The 20,008-nt window shown below is 45.3% G+C and overlaps 1 protein-coding gene across 2 annotated transcripts in view; it reads right to left on the bottom strand.

Moving 5' to 3' along the window:
- The window catches only part of ddah1 (dimethylarginine dimethylaminohydrolase 1), a 148,292-nt gene that overhangs the window by 31,477 nt on the left and 96,807 nt on the right, over positions 1–20,008 (bottom strand). For both annotated transcript variants that reach the window (XM_090236175.1, XM_036978598.2), the window contains exons 2-4: positions 6,101–6,200; positions 4,388–4,461; positions 689–808 (exon numbers count right to left, since the gene is read on the bottom strand). In XM_090236175.1, the coding sequence (XP_090092301.1) occupies positions 689–808; positions 4,388–4,461; positions 6,101–6,149 (243 nt within the window). In that variant the 5' untranslated portion in view covers positions 6,150–6,200. The remainder of the gene's footprint in view (positions 1–688; positions 809–4,387; positions 4,462–6,100; positions 6,201–20,008) is intronic.

Consider the following 20,008-nt stretch of genomic DNA (forward strand, 5'->3'; position numbering starts at 1 on the left):
TTAAACAGCCTCCGTGAATGGCATTAAGTACCAACATGTCACTGTCAGTGTGTTTGTGTTTGTTCCCCGTCCATTACGAAGAAGATCTGTATTCCCGATAGGGAGTGTGTGCTTGTGTTTTGTTTTAACTACCAGAAAGCCTCACAAGGATAGTAAAACAAGGAAAATTGGATAAATGGGGGATATTTCGCCGGGTCCCCACAAGAAAAAAGTAGATTGAGGTTAAATATTGTATAGCAGGGATTACACAGTAGATTACCTACGAACATACATTTATTAGAGGGAGATCACATTGATATCATGTCGTTTCTGCAGGCTTGTAGAAGTTTCAGTCAGAGGCAGGCATCAAACCAGAGAGAGGGAGGGTGATCTGGACGTGTGTGTGAGGTGGTGGTGATGGTACTTAGTCAACATGTGCGATGTCCTGTCTTCCCTGTCAACGGTACTGTTGCTTTACGCTGAAGAATCCATCTTCTCAATGCAGTGTGCTTACCTCACTTGTTTGTATTACCTCACTTGTTTGTATTGTTTGTATTAAAAATACACGAGGATGGGATGGGAGAGTATATTTCAAATATGTTTTCTGCAAACACTATTAAACTAAATGTAATTAACAAGAGATGGTGCAAAGGAAAGTAAGAACATAGTTCTATCTTGCATGACCCATACGCTCATTGGTGACTCATACCTTCAGGGCTTTCTGGGCTGGTTCGCTGGAGCCAATCACGATGAGGCCTGGTCCTCCCATGCTGCAGAAGCTCTTCAGGTGTAGACCATCAGTGACAGGGACGGTGGACACAGCGTAGTCCTGCAAATACACAACAACCCTACTGCATTACAGGGACCGTGGACATAGTCCTGCAAATACACGACAACCCTACTGCATTACACACACAGATAATTGGACTAAACAGGCCCCACTGGGAAAGGTAACCAAACCGGCATTGGTTGAGAGTTTGACGGATGAGTTCACCAAAGCCCTAGGCCACTGATTAGCTGAGAGTCTGAGAGGTGAGGTCACCGGAGCCCCAGGACACAGGCCCCTCCCCTCAGTCTGTAATTACAGCGGTGGTTTTAGGACAGAAAGAGAGAGAACAGTCCATGACTTGAGTCTTTGACAATTTTTTGGGCCTTCCTCTGACACCGCCTAGTATATAGGTCCTGGATGTCAGGAAGCTTGGCCCCAGTGATGTACTGGGTCATCCGCACTACCGTCTGTAGCGCCTTACAGTCTGATGCAGAGCAGTTGCCATACCAGGCGGTGATGCTCTCGATGGTGCAGCTGTAGAGCTTTTTGGGGACCCATGCAAAATCTTTTCAGTCTCCTGAGGGGGAAAAGGTGTTGTTGTGACCTCTTCACAACTGTCTTGGTGTGTTTGGACCATGATAGTTCTTTAGCTCACTGCACATGTTGCCTGTAATCCATGGCTTTTGGTTGCGATATGACGTACAATCACTGTGGGGACGACGTCGTCGATGCACATATTGATTAAGCTGGTGACTGAGGTGGTATACTCCTCAATGCCATTGAATGAATCCCGGGAACATTTTCCAGTCTGTGCTGGCAAAACAGTCCTGAAGCGTAGCATCCGTGTCATCTGACCACTTCCATATTGAGCGAGTCACTGGTACTTCATGCTTTAGTTTTTACTTGTAAGCAGGAATCAGGAGGATATAATTATGGTCAGATTTGCCAAATGGAGGGCGAGTGACAGCTTTGTATGCGTCTCTGTTTGTGGAGTAAACGGCGTGACAGAGTCCCCCCCCCCCCCCCCCCCCGAAGGTGCGGGCCCCGGACTGAAAACCCTCGTAGAGGGCGCCAATGGACTGAGGGGCGCCTCTGGACTGGGCGACTCTGTGAAGGGCGACTCTGGCGGCTCCTGGGTGAAGGGCGGCTCTGGACTGACGGGCGGCTCTGGCAGCTCCGGACAGGAGGGTGGCTCTGGCAGCTCCGGACAGAAGGGTGGCTCTGGCAGCTCCGGACAGAAGGGTGGCTCTGGCAGCTCCGGACAGAAGGGTGGCTCTAGCAGCTCCGGACAGGAGGGTGGCTCTGGCAGCTCCGGACAGAAGGGAGACTTGGTTCTGGCCAGGAGGGAGACTTGGTTCAGGCACAGGACTCACCAGGCTGGGGAGACATACAGACGGCCTCTTCCTTGGCCGAGGCACAGGATACACAGGGCCGTGGAGGCGCACTGGCGGTCTCGACCGCATAGCTTCCCCCCCCCCCCCCATTCTGACTGGATGCCAGTTTCCACCCGACAAATCGCTGGCACCGAGCACACCGGCCTGTGAATACTCGGCCGAGACACAGTGCACATCACTCCATAGCACGGGGCCTGACCTGTCACCTGCTCGCCCCCGTAAGCACGGGGAGTGGGCTCAGGTCTCCAACCTGACGCAACTGAGGTGCACACAAACTGAAAAATAATTACCCACAAAACACAGGTGGGAAAAGGCTACCTAAGTATGGTTCTCAATCAGTGACAACGACAGACAGCTGTCCCAGCCAAAAACAAAGAAATACAAAAACATAGAAAAAAGAACATAGAATGGCCACCCTAGTCACACCCTGGCCTAACCAAAATAGATAATAAAAAGCCTCTCTATGGCCAGGGCAAGACAAGTACGTTGTCTTCTTGTGACATGGGTTTGATTAGCAGGTCCACTGTGGCAGGAATGGACATGTTATATGGAGTGTCAATTCACTGCTATGTCATATCTGAAACATCATACCTTCCCCTGATTCTCTGGCCTGGTCCATATTAAGGGAAAAGTTCATTTGACTTACTTACTAAATGTTACTTACTTTAACCTCCTTTTGCTTAAGAGTCAGCCTAGATGAAAGCAAATCTCCTCTCTGACTGGAACAAGGGACTGCATTTCCTGACAGTTTATCATGTGTGAAATTGTCCTCTTCCCCTCATCACCAAAGTCTTTCCTGCTCTCTTAACTCAACCCTCAGAGTTCATTTGAATGAATCAAAGCAAAGTAGACCACTTAATCAAACTGTCGTCATTCCTTATCAATGGAAAGACAGTTTAGCCCAAACAGTGATTCAAAGAGATAGCAGAAGTAAAATGCCCTCCATTGAGCTTATTGTGAGAGACATAATAACAACTTATCATATTGTGGGGAATCTCAGCGATGTGTTCAGCTTTGAGATACATTTTGAGTGAGAAGTTCTGCTGTGCTAATTGTAATGTATGTTCATTCATTTCTAGAGAAAGTTTTCTTTATGGCGTCTGACTGATGCTGTACAGTGTTGTGACCCTGAATGGGAGACAATAGCCTGGTACATTAGTCTCCCCTGCACTTTGACCTCCTCCACTCCCTCTGTTTCCCCCAATCAACAAGGATCATAAAGGAGAAGAAGAGATCTAACCCCTCACTCACATCTGTGGTTAATCCTGTCCTGACTAGAACAGAATGTTCAATGGTCCTAAATGTGATAAAGGAAGGAGGAAAAACGATAGTAGGGAAAAAGACCCGACTTATCAAGAATAAAAGTGAGAGGCTGAGAGAGATATGATGGTGGAATTTAAATGAGTCACAGACGGGATCAGAAAAACAGGCAGTAAGAAACATTCAGATTATTGTTGGGGGTTGAACTCTCCAGGACCCCATGGCCTTACAAGTCAGCAAAGGCCTTCTGACTGTGTGTGTGTGTGTGTGTTAAGGAGACTGGGGTTGAATGACCCTCTTCTCCAGAGCTCTATCTACCTAGAGTATATGCACTGATCTTCCAGTCCTCTAATATCTCAGTACAGTATGTGCAGGCCTTCTCTGGTTTCTTTTCGGTACTAATTCAATCAATTCATCTCATTAACTAACCATAGATTCCTGATACACCAGGTTTGCCAACTAATCAATGTCAAATCAAATGTATTTATAAAGCCCTTCGTACACCAGCTGATATCTCAAAGTGCTGTACAGAAACCCAGCCTAAAACCCCAAACAGCAAGCAATGCAGGTGTAGAAGCACAGTGGCTAGGAAAAACTCCCTAGAAAGGCCAAAACCTAGGAAGAAACCTAGTGAGGAACCAGACTATGAGGGGTGGCCAGTCCTCTTCTGGCAGTACCGGGTGGAGATTATAACAGAACATGGCCAAGATGTTCAAATGTTCATAAATGACCAGCCTGGTCAAATAATAATAATCACAGTAGTTGTCAAGGGTGCAGCAAGTCAGCACCTCAGGAGTAAATGTCAGTTGGCTTTTCATAGCTGATCATTTAGAGGTTGTCGTCTAATCAATAGCTGATTAGAATGCCATGTGGCCCTTGAGACCCCTGAATGAGACCAGGATTACCTCACTAATGGTGGTTTGATGGCACAGGAAGTCAATCTGAATAATCTCAGGGTGTACTGCTCTAGTCTGCTTTCACTCACCTTGAACGCGTCCGCCAGGATCTCAGCTCCTCTCTGATTGGTCCGTTTGGAAAGGCCCACGAAGAATTCTCTACCTGAGGAAAAACAGACAACAACCTGTGGTCAGTATGGAGAGCAAGAGAAAATAGAGGCATAAACAGATAGAGAGAGAAAGGAGGAAGAGAAGAGAGAGACAGACGGATAGACAGACAGAGAGAGATAGATAGAAAGATAGAAACAAGAGTGGCCTGGTCACAACTTCTACCGAAGTCGGTTCCTCTCCTTGTTCGGACGGTGTTCGGCGGTCGACGTCACCGGTCTTCTAGCCATCGCCGATCCATTTTTCATTTTCCATTTGTTTTGTCCTGTTTTCCCACACACCTGGTTTTCATTCCCTCATTACGTGTTGTGTATTTAACCCTCTGTTCCCGCCGTGCGGAATTGTTTGTTTAAGTGCTTGTGCACATTGCTGTCTGGTGCACGACAGCGTTTGTACCCATACGTTGTTATTCTGGATGCCGGTGGTTTTGTATATTAAACTGCTCTGGTTATTACCCAGTTCTGCTCTCCTGCGTCTGACTTCCCTGCCACCAGTTACACACCCCTTACAGGCCTGAACCACTCCAGAGCAGAGCGAATGGGCGTAGCTGCTGAGCTTTTACAAATGATCCATTAGCGACGCCGTTGCCAAGAGGAAATGTTTTTAGCCCTGCCTGCCATGTGAAACCCATTTCAGTTGGATGAGATGGGAGGAACACACCACGGAGAGAGAGCCAACGTCTAGAAACTCAATTAAGTGTTCTAGGGCTTTTTCCAAGCCCTAAACAGCATACAGAATGAACCACACTAGATTCACAGGCAAGGCAGCACAACTGATACAGAACATACAGAGAGGGAACATTATAAAGACCTCGGTTTCTCTACCTCTGCTCTCATCAGGTTTATTGTGAGATGCCTGATGTGGACCAAGGCAGCTGATGAAATTAGGTGGTGTATGTTTGTGCGTGTGTGTGTGGGGGGAGGCTTCTTTTCCATTTGAGAGAACCATTTTCAATCATGCATAAAAACCAGACAGCCAGTCAGACAGCCAGTCAGACAGCCAGTCAGACAGCCAGTCAGACAGCCAGTCAGACAGCCAGTCAGACAGCCAGTCAGACAGCCAGTCAGACAGCCAGTCAGACAGCCAGTCAGACAGCCAGTCAGCCAGCCAGTCAGACAGCCAGTCAGACAGCCAGTCAGACAGCCAGTCAGACAGCCAGTCAGACAGCCAGTCAGCCAGCCAGTCAGCCAGCCAGTCAGACAGCCAGTCAGCCAGCCAGTCAGACAGCCAGTCAGACAGCCAGTCAGACAGCCAGTCAGACAGCCAGTCAGACAGCCAGTCAGACAGCCAGTCAGACAGCCAGTCAGACAGCCAGTCAGCCAGCCAGTCAGACAGCCAGTCAGCCAGCCAGTCAGACAGCCAGTCAGCCAGCCAGTCAGACAGCCAGTCAGTTTGTAATTTGCCATTTTAGTTCAGGTCACATCAACTACTTGACTATTCAGAGTTACAACTATTCTGAACAATTTTAATCACACCCCTGTGGTGATAGGTCATATCATTTGCATGATAAAGTGGTCATAAATGTTTAGTTCACTGAATATAGCAGTTTCCATAGTGATCAATTATGGTAGTGGCAGTGGCCTTGGCAGGTAATGGTGATAATGGTGTTTTATTGATGGGATATGGTGGTGTACCTGTAAAGAGGACGTCCCCTCCGTCCAGAGTGGCGTTCTCATCAGACATGTCAACGATGTTCAGGCCCAGCTCCTTCAGGATCTGCCGTATGGCCGCTGTCTAGAAAACACAAAGACACAGAGAGACACACACATGGTTAAGACACAGAGAGAGACACACATGGTTAAGACACAGAGAGACACACACGGTTAAGACACAGAGAGAGACAGACATGGTTAAGACACAGAGAGAGACACACATGGTTAAGACACAGAGAGACACACACATGGTTAAGACACAGAGAGACACACACATGGTTAAGACACAGAGAGACACACACATGGTTAAGACACAGAGAGACACATGGTTAAGACACAGAGAGAGACACACATGGTTAAGACACAGAGAGACACATGGTTAAGACACAGAGAGAGACACACATGGTTAAGACACAGAGAGAGAGACACATGGTTAAGACACAGAGAGAGACACATGGTTAACACACAGAGAGACACATGGTTAAGACACAGAGAGATACACACATGGTTAAGACACAGAGAGAGACACATGGTTAAGACACAGAGAAAGACACACATGGTTAAGACACAGAGAGAGACACACATGGTTAAGACACAGAGAGAGACACATGGTTAAGACACAGAGAGAGACACATGGTTAAGACACAGAGAAAGACACATGGTTAAGACACAGAGAGAGACACATGGTTAAGACACAGAGAGAGACACACATGGTTAAGACACACAGAGAGACACACATGGTTAAGACACACAGAGAGACACACATGGTTAAGACACACAGAGAGACACATATGGTTAAGACACAGGTACACACACATAGGGACCCACACACAAAACATTCACTGCATGCCATCAATCTGTACCGCAAAGAGCTAAACGGTAATGAGATTACATTACAACACACACCAACAGTAGAGCTCTCAATGACATCATATGGGTCATATACATACTGAGGGTAGCCCCACAGCCCAACAAATAGCGTTCATTCACAGAAAGGTATTACGATGATATCATCATTACATATCATGTAAAATACGAGCGTTAAAAGGCAGATGATCAGACAGCAGAGCCAGGTTCTTGTTATGAAGCACGACAGTAAAACCAAAACAGTCTGTCCAAGAGATCATCATTACATCATCTTAGCGATCCACGAAGTCATAACACAGGAAGTATGTTAAAGTTTTTATGAGGCCGCGACTCTGGAAAGAGGGGTACATGGAGAGGAGACCAACACTAACCTAAAAAGGGTTGGAGGATTAAAAAACAATCCATCTAAGTCAAAGTGTTCCTGGGGCATTCTCTGGGTCAGCTGTGTGGTGTGGTGTGTGTGTGTGTCTCTCTCTCTGTAGAAGAATACCAGTTGTTTGGTGGAGGTGAACTGGGTCAGTATCGTCTGGCCGTGAGGGCTCTGATCACCCAGTCTGTTTTTGGGGTCTCCAGGAACTAGGACCATCGAGATTCCACAGGCCTCTATCTCACCATGACCTCAGCCTAGCTGACACCTGGGCCAAGCCACGAGGTCACCCAGGTAGCCTGCCATGTGGGCCACGCACAGATAACACAAACACGTAGTTTCTTATGCTCCCCCCCACACACACACACACACACACACACACACACACACACACACACACACACACACACACACACACACTACCTCCCTTGTACCTCCCTTTAGGTAGATACTATGAAGTCAATTCTTAAATGGTCAGCAAGGAAAATAGCTATTGGAATTGGACCAGACATTGTTTCCTTTAGAAGGTTATCAGTGGCAACACCTTCAGCTCCAATTGAGATGAATAGTAATTGAGATGAATAGTAATTGAGATGAATAGTAATTGAGATGAATAGTAATTGAGATGAATAGTAATTGAGATGAATAGTAATTGCCCTAAGATTTTAGGTCTACATTCCCTCTCTGTGGCCTTATATTGTGTAGGGAGCGAAATCACATCACAAGTCAACATCTCCCTTTATTCCGTTTCATCTCCATTTCTCTATATCTCACTACTCTTTCCTTCCTTGCGGTTTAAGGATGGAGAAAGCGCAACAAGGGGTTAAGATTCAACTTTATAATGAGTCCCCACCCCTTAGTCACCCTGCTAAGCCAGCTACCCACCCTGGCCTACTCCAACATTCCCCCACAGCTGACCAGCCTACTACACCATTCCCCCACAGCTGACCAACCTACTCCACCATTCCCCCACAGCTGACCAGCCTACTCCACCATTCCCCTACAGCTGACCAGCCTACTCCCCCATTCCCCTACAGCTGACCAGCCTACTCCACCATTCCACTACAGCTGACCAACCTACTCCACCATTCCCCTACAGCTGACCAACCTACTCCACCATTCCCCCACAGCTGACCAACCTACTCCACCATTCCCCTACAGCTGACCAACCTACTCCACCATTCCCCTACAGCTGACCAACCTACTCCACCATTCCCCTACAGCTGACCAACCTACTCCACCATTCCCCTACAGCTGACCAGCCTACTCCCCCATTCCCCTACAGCTGACCAACCTACTCCACCATTCCCCTACAGCTGACCAACCTACTCCACCATTCCCCTACAGCTGACCAGCCTACTCCACCATTCCCCTACAGCTGACCAACCTACTCCACCATTCCCCTACAGCTGACCAACCTACTCCACCATTCCCATACAGCTTACCAGCCTACTCCACCATTCTCCTACAGCTGACCAACCTACTCCACCATTCCCCTACAGCTGACCAGCCTACTCCACCATTCCCCTACAGCTGACCAGCCTACTCCACCATTCCACTACAGCTGACCAGCCTACTCCACCATTCCCCTACAGCTGACCAGCCTACTCCACCATTCCCCTACAGCTGACCAGCCTCCACCAATGCAGTTGCCCCTCTCCTTTACCTTCCCCTCTGCCTCCCCATGTGGCACTCTGACTGGACTGGAGCCTCTGCTACTGCAATCACAGCTGCAGCCTCCACAAATCTTCGTCAACCCACCAACTAATGATCAGGTCTACGCATGCAGACAGACATACAGTGTGTAAAAGCTACAGTGGGGAGAACAAGTATTTGATATACTGCCGATTTTGCGTGTGTCATAGTTATCTATGGGCGCTCCGACAGACAGACAGACAGTGTCATAGTTATCTATGGGTGTTCCGACAGACAGACAGACAGTGTCATAGTTATCTATGGGCGCTCCGACAGACAGAGAGACAGTGTCATAGTTATCTATGGGTGTTCCGACAGACAGACAGACAGTGTCATAGTTATCTATGGGTGTTCCGACAGACAGACAGACAGTGTCATAGTTATCTATGGGTGTTCCAGCAGACAGACAGTGTGTCATAGTTATCTATGGGCGTTCCAGCAGGCAGACAGTGTGTCATAGTTATCTATGGGTGTTCCAGCAGACAGACAGTGTGTCATAGTTATCTATGGGTGTTCCAGCAGACAGACAGTGTGTCATAGTTATCTATGGGCGTTCCAGCAGGCAGACAGTGTGTCATAGTTATCTATGGGCGCTCCGACAGACAGACAGACAGTGCGTCATAGTTATCTATGGGCTTTCCAATAGACAGACAGACAGTGTGTCATAGTTATCTATGGGTGTTCCAGCAGACAGACAGTGTGTCATAGTTATCTATGGGCGTTCCAGCAGGCAGACAGTGTGTCATAGTTATCTATGGGTGTTTCAGCAGACAGACAGTGTGTCATAGTTATCTATGGGTGTTCCAGCAGACAGACAGTGTGTCATAGTTATCTATGGGTGTTCCAGCAGACAGACAGTGTGTCATAGTTATCTATGGGCGTTCCAGCAGGCAGCAGGCAGGCTGGCAGGCAGGCAGGCAGAGTCAAATGCGAATGTACCTGTAGACTTCCAGTCATTGCGCTAATGCTAGTTAGCATTGGTTCGTGAATACCTCTAACTTCATTCATACTGCACACAGTATGAAGAGACATGAAGAGACATAAAAATGGTATCCATGAGTTGCCAGAATGTAGTACCGCCTTAACAGCAGTTCGTATTGGACTAATATTACTGACTATATATAACCATGATTCTATCCACAGTTTTTATGCGAGTAAAGTCATACCATATAAAAAAAAAAATCAAGACAGCTGTGATGGAAACTGGGAGTTTTGGTACAATTTTATAACTGCTGACAGATCATTTGTTCTTTCGACATGGTGAGATATTTTCGTGTCAGTAAAATGTATTATGCAAAAAATGGCAGTGGAAACTCCTTAATGCGCAACTATTGATATAATAACCACAGTATGGAAGTAAACTGGTGTGTGGTTCTCTCACTACGACTTGGGAAACCAGGCTACAGATTAAATAAACAATGATGAATTTCACAGGGTGGTGATCTTGTGGCTTCTTTCCAATAAATATCAATGGTCTTATTCTGCTGATATGAGGATTGATGCTTGACTGCCATTTGACAAATACGATATGGTTTTATCCCTGATAATCTCATCATGTAGACTAGACTTCCCGGACATCTCTACGAACTGTCGATGTCATGTCCTGACCTTAGTTCCTTTTGTATGTTTCTATTTTAGGTTGGTCAGGGCGTGAGTTGGGGTGGGCATTTGATGTTTTTGTTCTATGTTTGGTATTTCTATGTGTTTGGCCTGGTATGGTTCCCAATCAGAGGCAGCTGTCAATCGTTGTCTCTGATTGAGAACCATACTTAGGTAGCCTGTTTTCCCACTCTTGTTTGTGGGTGGTTGTTTCTGTTGAGTGTATGTCACCTTGCAGAACTGTTTAGTTTCTTCCATTCACTTCGTTATTTTGTTTTGTGTGTTCAGTTAATAAATTAACATGGACACTTACCACGCTGCGCATTGGTCCCATTTTTCATACTCGTCGTCAGACGACGAAGAGATCCGTTACAGTCGCGCAAAATTACAGTCGCCAACACCAGAGTATGCACATTTCCTGTTTAACACAACATATTTTTATTCGGTACATGAAAACTTAAGTGAAAAAGTACATTTTGTGAGCGCTACGTCATCACTCAACAATTTTTTATCTGCGACAAGTCCGTTTGGTAGAAACATGCACATTTTCCCACCAGTGGTATTTTCTTTATGCAGATTTTAGAATATTCACATGAAAATCAGTCGCCAATGGATTAAAGACCTAGCTATAGTCACACATCATTTATGAGGTAATTGTTAAATGAGTGTTAATAAAAGTAGATTCTATTAAGTCTTTACTGTGTCCCTCCTCTAGTAATATTTTATGTTTATTTCTGTCCTTCCTTGGTCTCCTCTTGCCAGAAAAGCTGGAAACACCTCCATTGTGTGAGCCTTGAGCATCCACCCACCTCTCTAACTAGGCCTCAGCTCAGAATGCATCTCAATGGTTGCTGTTTCTCTGGCAGATAGCAGAAGGCCGGGAGTAGAATGGCTTGTCTCGACGCGCACACGCGCGCACACGCGCACACACTGCAGTGTGTCATTATTACCTATGGGCGTTCCAGCAGACAGACCTGTTGGTGCTGTAACTAACGGTGATTGACGTAGCGCGCCTATCAGCATGCAGACGAGGCTAGGGTGATGTCCCAAATGGCACCCTATTCCCTATGGGCCCTGATTGTACTTCATAGGGAATAGGGTGCTATTTGGTACAGGGCCTAAAACAATTAGCATGCTGCTAAGCCTCCACTAGGCCTCTGCAAGGCTCAGCAGACATGGTGCTACTTAGAATAAATAAAAATAAAAAACTTTGAGGCCGACAATCCCTATGCTCTGTTCCAATAGGCCTCTTCTCTTCCCAGCTCGTACACCCTGATGCACTCACATTAACGCTCTGGCTGAATTAAAGAGGCTATGTCTACCTGCATATAACTAGGTTATTTGTTTGTTCATTCATAAGTCCCATTAAACTGCACAAGGTCAACTGTTGGCCTAACTAATGGAACCCTCTTCTATAATGTTCAGTCTCTCTCTGTCTCCCTCTCTCTTGTTCCACCCATTCTCTCCAGACATGCACGGCAGGGCCAAGAATCCATCTGGATAGCCTGGCCGCACAGACGGAGTGAGTGGCCATTATCTCCCAGGCCTGGGACACCCAATATCCCAATATGTTATGTAAAGAGGGTGCCAGCTCCGCTCTCCAACCGGCCGCTACCCACTCTTCTGCTACACCGCCCGGCCCGCCCTGCCCTGGGCCACACGCTGAGAGCCAGGCTCTGCTTTGAATGAGAAAGGCCTTTTAAAATTCATGAGGGGGTTTTAGATGTTCTGTTCTTGGCCCCGCCTGCCAACATTCCTCCCGTTCCTGGGCAGAGCAGACAGGGGAGATGGAGCAGAGAGAGCAGAAAGGACAGGAGAGCCTTTTCTCTGGGCTTGTATAGACCCCCCTCTTGTCCTGCTTGCCTGGAACACTCTGGACCCAGCAGTGATATCGCATCTAATTGCTAAAAAGAACCATCAGCCAGATAGAACTTGGAACATTTCGAATAGGAATGAAGAACACAATGACATTCCAGAGCCTTGGCCGGTATTCCAGAGCCCCGCTTCCCCCAGTCATCCTACCCCATTCTACCCCCAGTAACAGTGTCCCACGCTCCATGGGGCCAACATAACACACCACACAGTCTCATGTAATGAAGTTAACTCCTGCAGATAAGTTACACTTTACTCAACAGTGTTAGTGGTGGCAGGTGGGTCAATGACAGAATTCCCCAGGTCACTGCCTGCCGTGAGGAGGATCTCAGAGAGGGATGAAAGGGGGGTGGTTACAACGGCTACTTACCAAGATTCTTGGGCTGCCTTTAACTAGACTCAGATACAGTTGAAGTCGGAAGTTTACATACACTTAGGTTGGAGTCATTAAAACTCGTTTTTCAACCACTCCACAAATGTATTGTTAACAAACTATAGTTTTGGCAAGTTGGTTAGGACATTTACTTTGTGCATGACACAAGTCATTTTCCAACAATTGTTTACATACAGATTATTTCACTGTATCACAATTCCAGTGGGTCAGAAGTTTACATACACTAAATTGACTGTGCCTTTAAACCGCTTGGAATATTCCAGAAAATTATGTCATGGATTTAGAAGCTTCTGAAAGGCTGATTGACATCATTCGAGTCAATTGGAGGTGTACCTGTGGATGTATTTCAAGGCCTACCTTCAAACTCAGTGCCTCTTTGCGTGACATCATGGGAAAATCAAAAGAAATCAGCCAAGACCTTAGAACAAAAATTGTAGGGGGCGGAGCTAGCATGTTGGAGTGAACGGCTGTGCGTGAGAGGCTCCTGCAACTTTTTTGCGAAATAAACTAATTTAACCTACTTTATGGCACTTTTTACAACAAACGTTTCTTTCTAATACAAGATTGTAACTTTTTATATGAAAATGCCGAGTAATAAGCGACCAAAGGACAACAAATCCACAGCGGAGGCCTACTCCCCACTAAACAACGAGACAGACATGGCGGGAGGCACATGCAACAACGTGACACTTACAGAACTTACCCGGGCTTTGGGAGAGCTACGTGTTGCTATAGCTGAGGATCTTAAGGCCACTATTGCTGAACTGGACACAAAAATCGAGAGCATCATTCGAACGGTCGCTTCGCATGGCCAGAGTATTGTGGACCTTGAGAAAGCTTCTGAATTCAACGCTGGTAGGATCGACGAGTTGGAGAAGCTATGCACGTCATTGCAGAGGCTTTCTGTGAAAGTGGTGGACCTGGAGGGCCGATCCAGACGTAATAACCTTCGCGTTGTTGGTCTGGCAGAAGGGTAGAGGCCGGCTCTCGCCCCACCGACTTCTTCGCCAAGCTATTGAAGGATGCAATGGGATCGGATGTTTTGGATTCGGATCCCCAGCTGGACCGCGCACATCGCTCCCTTGTCCCAGTGCCTGGACCGGGCCAACGTCCTCGCCCAGTAATCATCTGTTGTCACAGTTTCAAGACCAAGGATCTTGTCCTGCGTGAAGCTCGAATGAGGGGCAACCTGTCACATAAAGGGCATCCATTTCGTGTCTATGAGGATTATGCGCCCGATGTGGCAAAGCATCGCGCGGACTACAGAGATGTCATGACCAAACTCTACAAACTCCATCTTCGCCCAGCCTTGCTCTTCCCTGTAAGACTAAGAATCACCCCACCTTCCGGTGAGAAGATTTGGCTCTCCTCGGTTTTGGACGCAGAGAAGTTTTTCCGGGGATATACACCAATCCTCCGTACAGGTTAGAGTGCCTTGTTATTGCGTGTTAGGGTCTGCTCATGGACTCGAATCCATACTATACCATAATGGGTGAAAACGTATTAAACGGGCTCAACAAGGGCTACCGAACATGTAAGACGTTGAGCAGACCAATGGATGGCGGTCAGAGCTCTCATTTAACGTTAAATTCACTTCCATCCCGGCTGTGCTCAGAGCGATGCATATTTTTTACTTCCAGGTTTGATCACTGACACCTTCGGACGGATATACTTATATTCCCCCACTTTTGTTTTGTTTCGTTATTTATTTTACAATCCTTACATTATTCTTACTTCCATACCATTTATTTATTGCTTGCAGGGGACTGTGGGTGATGGTTGGGAGGGGGCAGACACCTGGTTAGCAGGTTGATGTTTTGTGCCGTTCTGCCTTTGTCTGGCCGTGGGCCTCTCTCCCGACTAGAGTCCCACCAGCCCTCTGTAGTGCTTATGTCTGTGTAGGTGTGCGTACATATAATTACTATTTGTACTTTATTACTATTTTCTCTTAGCATTTTAGTATTATGTGTATATTTTAAATCAGTGTAGATTGTTATTCTGGGGTATGGGGTTTGTATGTGTATATGTGCATATGGATGGATATTCTTTAAATATATATATTTATATATGATTAATTTGTGTGGGTATGTATACATACATATGTAGGTATGTATATGTGTGTGTGTGTGTGTGTATGTGTGTGTGTATGCATGCGTGTATGTATATATATGTATATATGTGTATGTGTATGTATATTCTGTGTATGTGTGTATATGTGTGTATGTATGTGTGTGTATGTATGTATGTATGTATGTATGTATATATATATATATATATATATATATATATATGTGTGTGTATGTATGTGTATATATGTGTATATGTATATATGTATGTGTATGTGTGTGTATGTGTGTATGTATATATATACAGTGCCTTGCGAAAGTATTCGGCCCCCTTGAACTTTGCGACCTTTTGCCACATTTCAGGCTTCAAACATAAAGATATAAAACTGTATTTTTTTGTGAAGAATCAACAACAAGTGGGACACAATCATGAAGTGGAACGACATTTATTGGATATTTCAAACTTTTTTAACAAATCAAAAACTGAAAAATTGGGCGTGCAAAATTATTCAGCCCCCTTAAGTTAATACTTTGTAGCGCCACCTTTTGCTGCGATGACAGCTGTAAGTCACTTGGGGTATGTCTCTATCAGTTTTGCACATCGAGAGACTGACATTTTTTCCCATTCCTCCTTGCAAAACAGCTCGAGCTCAGTGAGGTTTTAGTTTTACCTAGTTCGAGGTCGCGCCGTGCTTTTTTGGCATCGGCCAGACAATGTGTTTATTATTTTTCCTTTTTTTTCTCTCCTGTTTGTGCATGCCTGTTAAATGTGGGTTGATGGGGGGGTGGGGGGGGGGGTGTTGGGGAAATTAGGGGAACAGGGTGGAAAGTAAAGGTGCTTGCAGGGGGGGAGGGGTGGGTTGGATACTGCTCGGGTGTAGGTGCTACATATGCTGATCGTGATGTTTGGTGCGCTTTCTTACCTTTTTATCAAGTTACATGGTATGCAGGCCACCATAGGAACTACAAACGAGAGGAGGGCGGGGCTTACATTCACTTCCTGGAATGTCAAGGGTTTAAACGAACCAATTAAGAGGGGCAAAGTCCTAGCCCACTTGAAAGCACTCTCGTCTGATATTATATTTTTGCAAGAAACCCATCTGAAGAATAACTCTCATAGCAGACTTAAGTGTAGGTGGGTGGGGCAAGTGTATCACTCTAACTTCTCTGCCAAAATGAGAGGCACAGCGATTCTGGTACGGAAAGGAATTCCCTTTCTACATAAAACCACTATTGCAGATAGAGTCCTTGCCCTGATTCCAGATATCTCCCATACTAACCTGGTCATTGGAGGGGACCTTAACTGTGTGCTAGACCAATATTTGGCTAGATCCTCTACCCGGCGAACCCCTACCTCCTATTCAAGCGAATTCTTGAATACCTACATAAAAAATTCGAACTATTTGATATATGGATCGCTAACCCTACGGGTAGGGAATACTCCTTTTACTCTCATGTTCACAAGGTTGACACTCGAATTGACTACTTTTTGTTGGATGCTAGACTACTCCCCTATACCTGTAATGTGAGGTATCATGATATTATAATCTCGGACCGCAGTCCACTCACCTTCTCCCTGAGATTGGGTGACATTGTACCAAACGAGAGGGTCTGGAGGTTGAATCCTCAGCTCCTCACAGAACCAACATTCTGTGAATATCTTAAAGACCAAATGACATTTTTCTTTGATACCAACGACAACACAGAGACCTCCCCAGCATTATTGTGGGAAACACTGAAGGCTTATCTGATAGGGTGTATCATCTCCTTTCAGGCTGCCAGGAGTAGGCAAAACAGAGGAAAACTGGAAGAACTGGAGGGACAAATTCACTTACTGGATAGGGAGAATGCTAGCCACCCATCTATGGAGAAACATACAAAAATTACCTCTTTAAAATTTGAATATAATCAGATTCTCTCAGCTAAAATTGCTAAATCTTTTCTCTATGCCAAGCAAAAATATTTTGAGTTTGGTGACAAACCACACAAATTACTCGCCAGACAACTTCGAAAAAATGCGAGTGACCGAATGATTCACAGGGTTAAATCTTTATCTGGGGAATTACTCTCATCCCCCAAAGACATCAATGACAGATTCCGGCAGTTTTATGAGACTCTATATACATCTAAAGCGGATCCTAACCCCTTAATTATGCAAACATTTTTGGAGGACTGTAATCTTCCTGAATAAGGAAATATCTCTTGATGAAATTCGAGAAACAATTAAATCTCTAAAGAGTGGCAAGACCCCGGGCCCAGATGGATACCCTGGTGAATTCTGTAAAACATTCAGCAACATGCTCTCTCCCTACCTGCACAAAATGTTGGTTCAGGCCATTGAGGATGGAGCTCTCCCTTCTACTTTGGACGAAGCATTCATTACAGTTATACATAAGAAGGGTAAAGATCCAGAAGAGGTAGGGTCATACAGACCAATATCTCTCCTTAATACAGACCAAAAGATTTTAGCAAAAACTCTGGCTAACAGGCTTAGCACTTTAATTGGCAAATTGGTCCATTCGGATCAGACCGGCTTTATCCCTAACAGAAACTCATTCTTCAATCTCAGGCGCCTCTTCAATATTATGTATTCTCAGAGGTTACCCAACGTGGACCTTGCCGTCATATCTCTTGACGCCGAAAAGGCCTTTGACCAAGTTGAGTGGCCCTATCTATTCAAGGTCCTACAGAAATGTAAATATTGGAGATAGGTTCATAAACTGGATCCAGCTTTTATATAGGAACCCCTGTGCCAGAATACTCACTAACCAATCATTGTCGCCCCGATTTAACCTCAACAGGGGGACAAGGCAGGGTTGTGCGCTGTCGCCTATGCTCTTCGCCCTAATTATCGAACCGCTCGCTCAGACGATTAGATCTCATGCAGCAATACACGGCTATAATACTAAAGTTACTCTAAATAAGATCTCTCTATACGCAGATGACATCCTCCTCTTTGTAACAGAACCCCAGGCTAGTATCCCAACTATTCTTGATGTGATCAATTTGTTTGGTACCTTCTCGGGATACAGAATAAATTGGAACAAGAGTGAATTAATGCCCATACGGTCGCAAAATACCTCCTGGCTAGAACATCTCCCATTTAAGTTATCTTCAGAAAAATTTACCTACCTATGAATTGTAGTTACCAAACAATACTCCTTACTATTTAAAGAGAATTTCCCCTCTCTGATACAAAAACTCAAAGCAAACATACTATTTTGGAAAACTCTCCTAATTTCTCTGCTCGGAAGAATTAATGCCATTAAAATGGTCTTCCTCCCACAACTGCTCTACCTATATCAGAACATCCCAGTATTCATACCTAAATCCTTTCATAAACAACTGGACTCCATTATCAATCCTTTCATCTGGGATTATAAAACACACAGGATAGGTAAAAAACACCTCTGTAAATCCAAGATGGAAGGAGGATTGTCTCTCCCAAATTGTATATTTTATTACTGGGCCGCTAACCTCCGCGTTGTTACATTTCTGTTGGATGACGTACTTCCGGCATCCAGCTGGCTTGGTATGGAGCGTGAGGAGTGTCACCCCTTCTCTATTGGCGCTGTGATTTTGTCGCCTGTCAATCTGGAGATGTCACTTTATTGTAACAATCCTATTATACATAGCACAGTCCGAATCTGGAAGCAAATTAAAGTCCACTTTGAGCTTAGACCAATGTCATTCATGCTCCCTGTCGCCAGGAATCCCTCCTTTGCCCCTTCTAACCTTGATAACACCTTTGAGCGATGGGGAGAGTTGGGGATAAGTACCATAGGGGATTTATACATAGAAGGGACCTTTGCTTCCTTTGAGTTGCTGAGGGAAACTTATAATCTTCCCAGAAGTAATTTTTTCAGATACCTACAAATTAGAGACTACGTTAGAAAACACCTCCCAACATTTGGGAATGCTAAACCTTCCATGTTTGACGGATGCATAAAAATATGCCCCACCTCAGATAAACTGATATCGCGTCTATATGATGCTTTTCTAACTGTTAGCACACCTTCTACAGATGCCATCAAGGCAAAATGGGAGGAAGAACTAGGGACTGACATCTCGGTGGCAGACTGGGAAGAGAGCTTGGAGTATATCCACACATGCTCCATTAATTCCAGACATCGTCTCATACAATTCAAGGTATTACACAGATTACACTATTCCAAAACTAAACTGCATAGGATATTTCCTAACACATCCCCTACATGTGATAAATGTCAGGCTGCGCAGGGTACACTACTCCACTGCTTTGCCCTATGCTCTAGCTTGCATGGTTATTGGTGTGGAATTTTTGGGATCCTCTCTGAAGTTTTGGAGACTTCAATAGATCCAGACCCGCTTCTGATAATCCTGAGAGTATCTGAGTCCCTAAACGGATTAACCAACCCCAAAAAACAACTAATCTCGTACGGTCTCATCTCGGCAAAAAAACGAATCTTGTTGTTTTGGAAAAGGAGGGAAGCGCCCTCTACCAAATTATGGCTCAGTGAATTGGCAAACACTGTACACTTAGAAAGAATTAGACATATTCTGAACAATAAATTATCAACATTTGATCAAATCTGGCAGCCTTTCCTCTCCTACTTGGACGAGTCGGCGCTGTGAAGTTGTACTTATTAACGCACTCTCAATTGTAATATTTTAATCTACCATTCGGCAGCATGTGCTGGCCCTGCCACCCGAGCAGGAGGGGGGGTTGGGGGAATAAGGGGGGGATAGGGGGGACATCTTCCCTCTTTCTTTCTACGTGTCCTTGTTTTGTATGTCGTGTTTTGTATTATTTGTTCTGCACCCAGAACTCTGGGTCTTGTTGTTCCTGTATGCTCTTTTATGGTTAGATAAGAATTGTATACCTGTCTTGTATACACCATTCTTGTGTGTGTTCAATAAAAAATATTTGAAACAGAACAAAAATTGTAGACCTCCACAAGTCTGGTTCATCCTTGGGAGCAATTTCCAAACGCCTGAAGGTACCACGTTCATCTGTACAAACAATAGTACGCAAGTATAAACACCATGGG

The sequence above is a fragment of the Oncorhynchus mykiss genome, chromosome 5, assembly GCF_057628025.1.
Source record: "Oncorhynchus mykiss isolate SJ-2025 chromosome 5, ASM5762802v1, whole genome shotgun sequence".
NCBI classification, from domain to species: domain Eukaryota; kingdom Metazoa; phylum Chordata; class Actinopteri; order Salmoniformes; family Salmonidae; genus Oncorhynchus; species Oncorhynchus mykiss.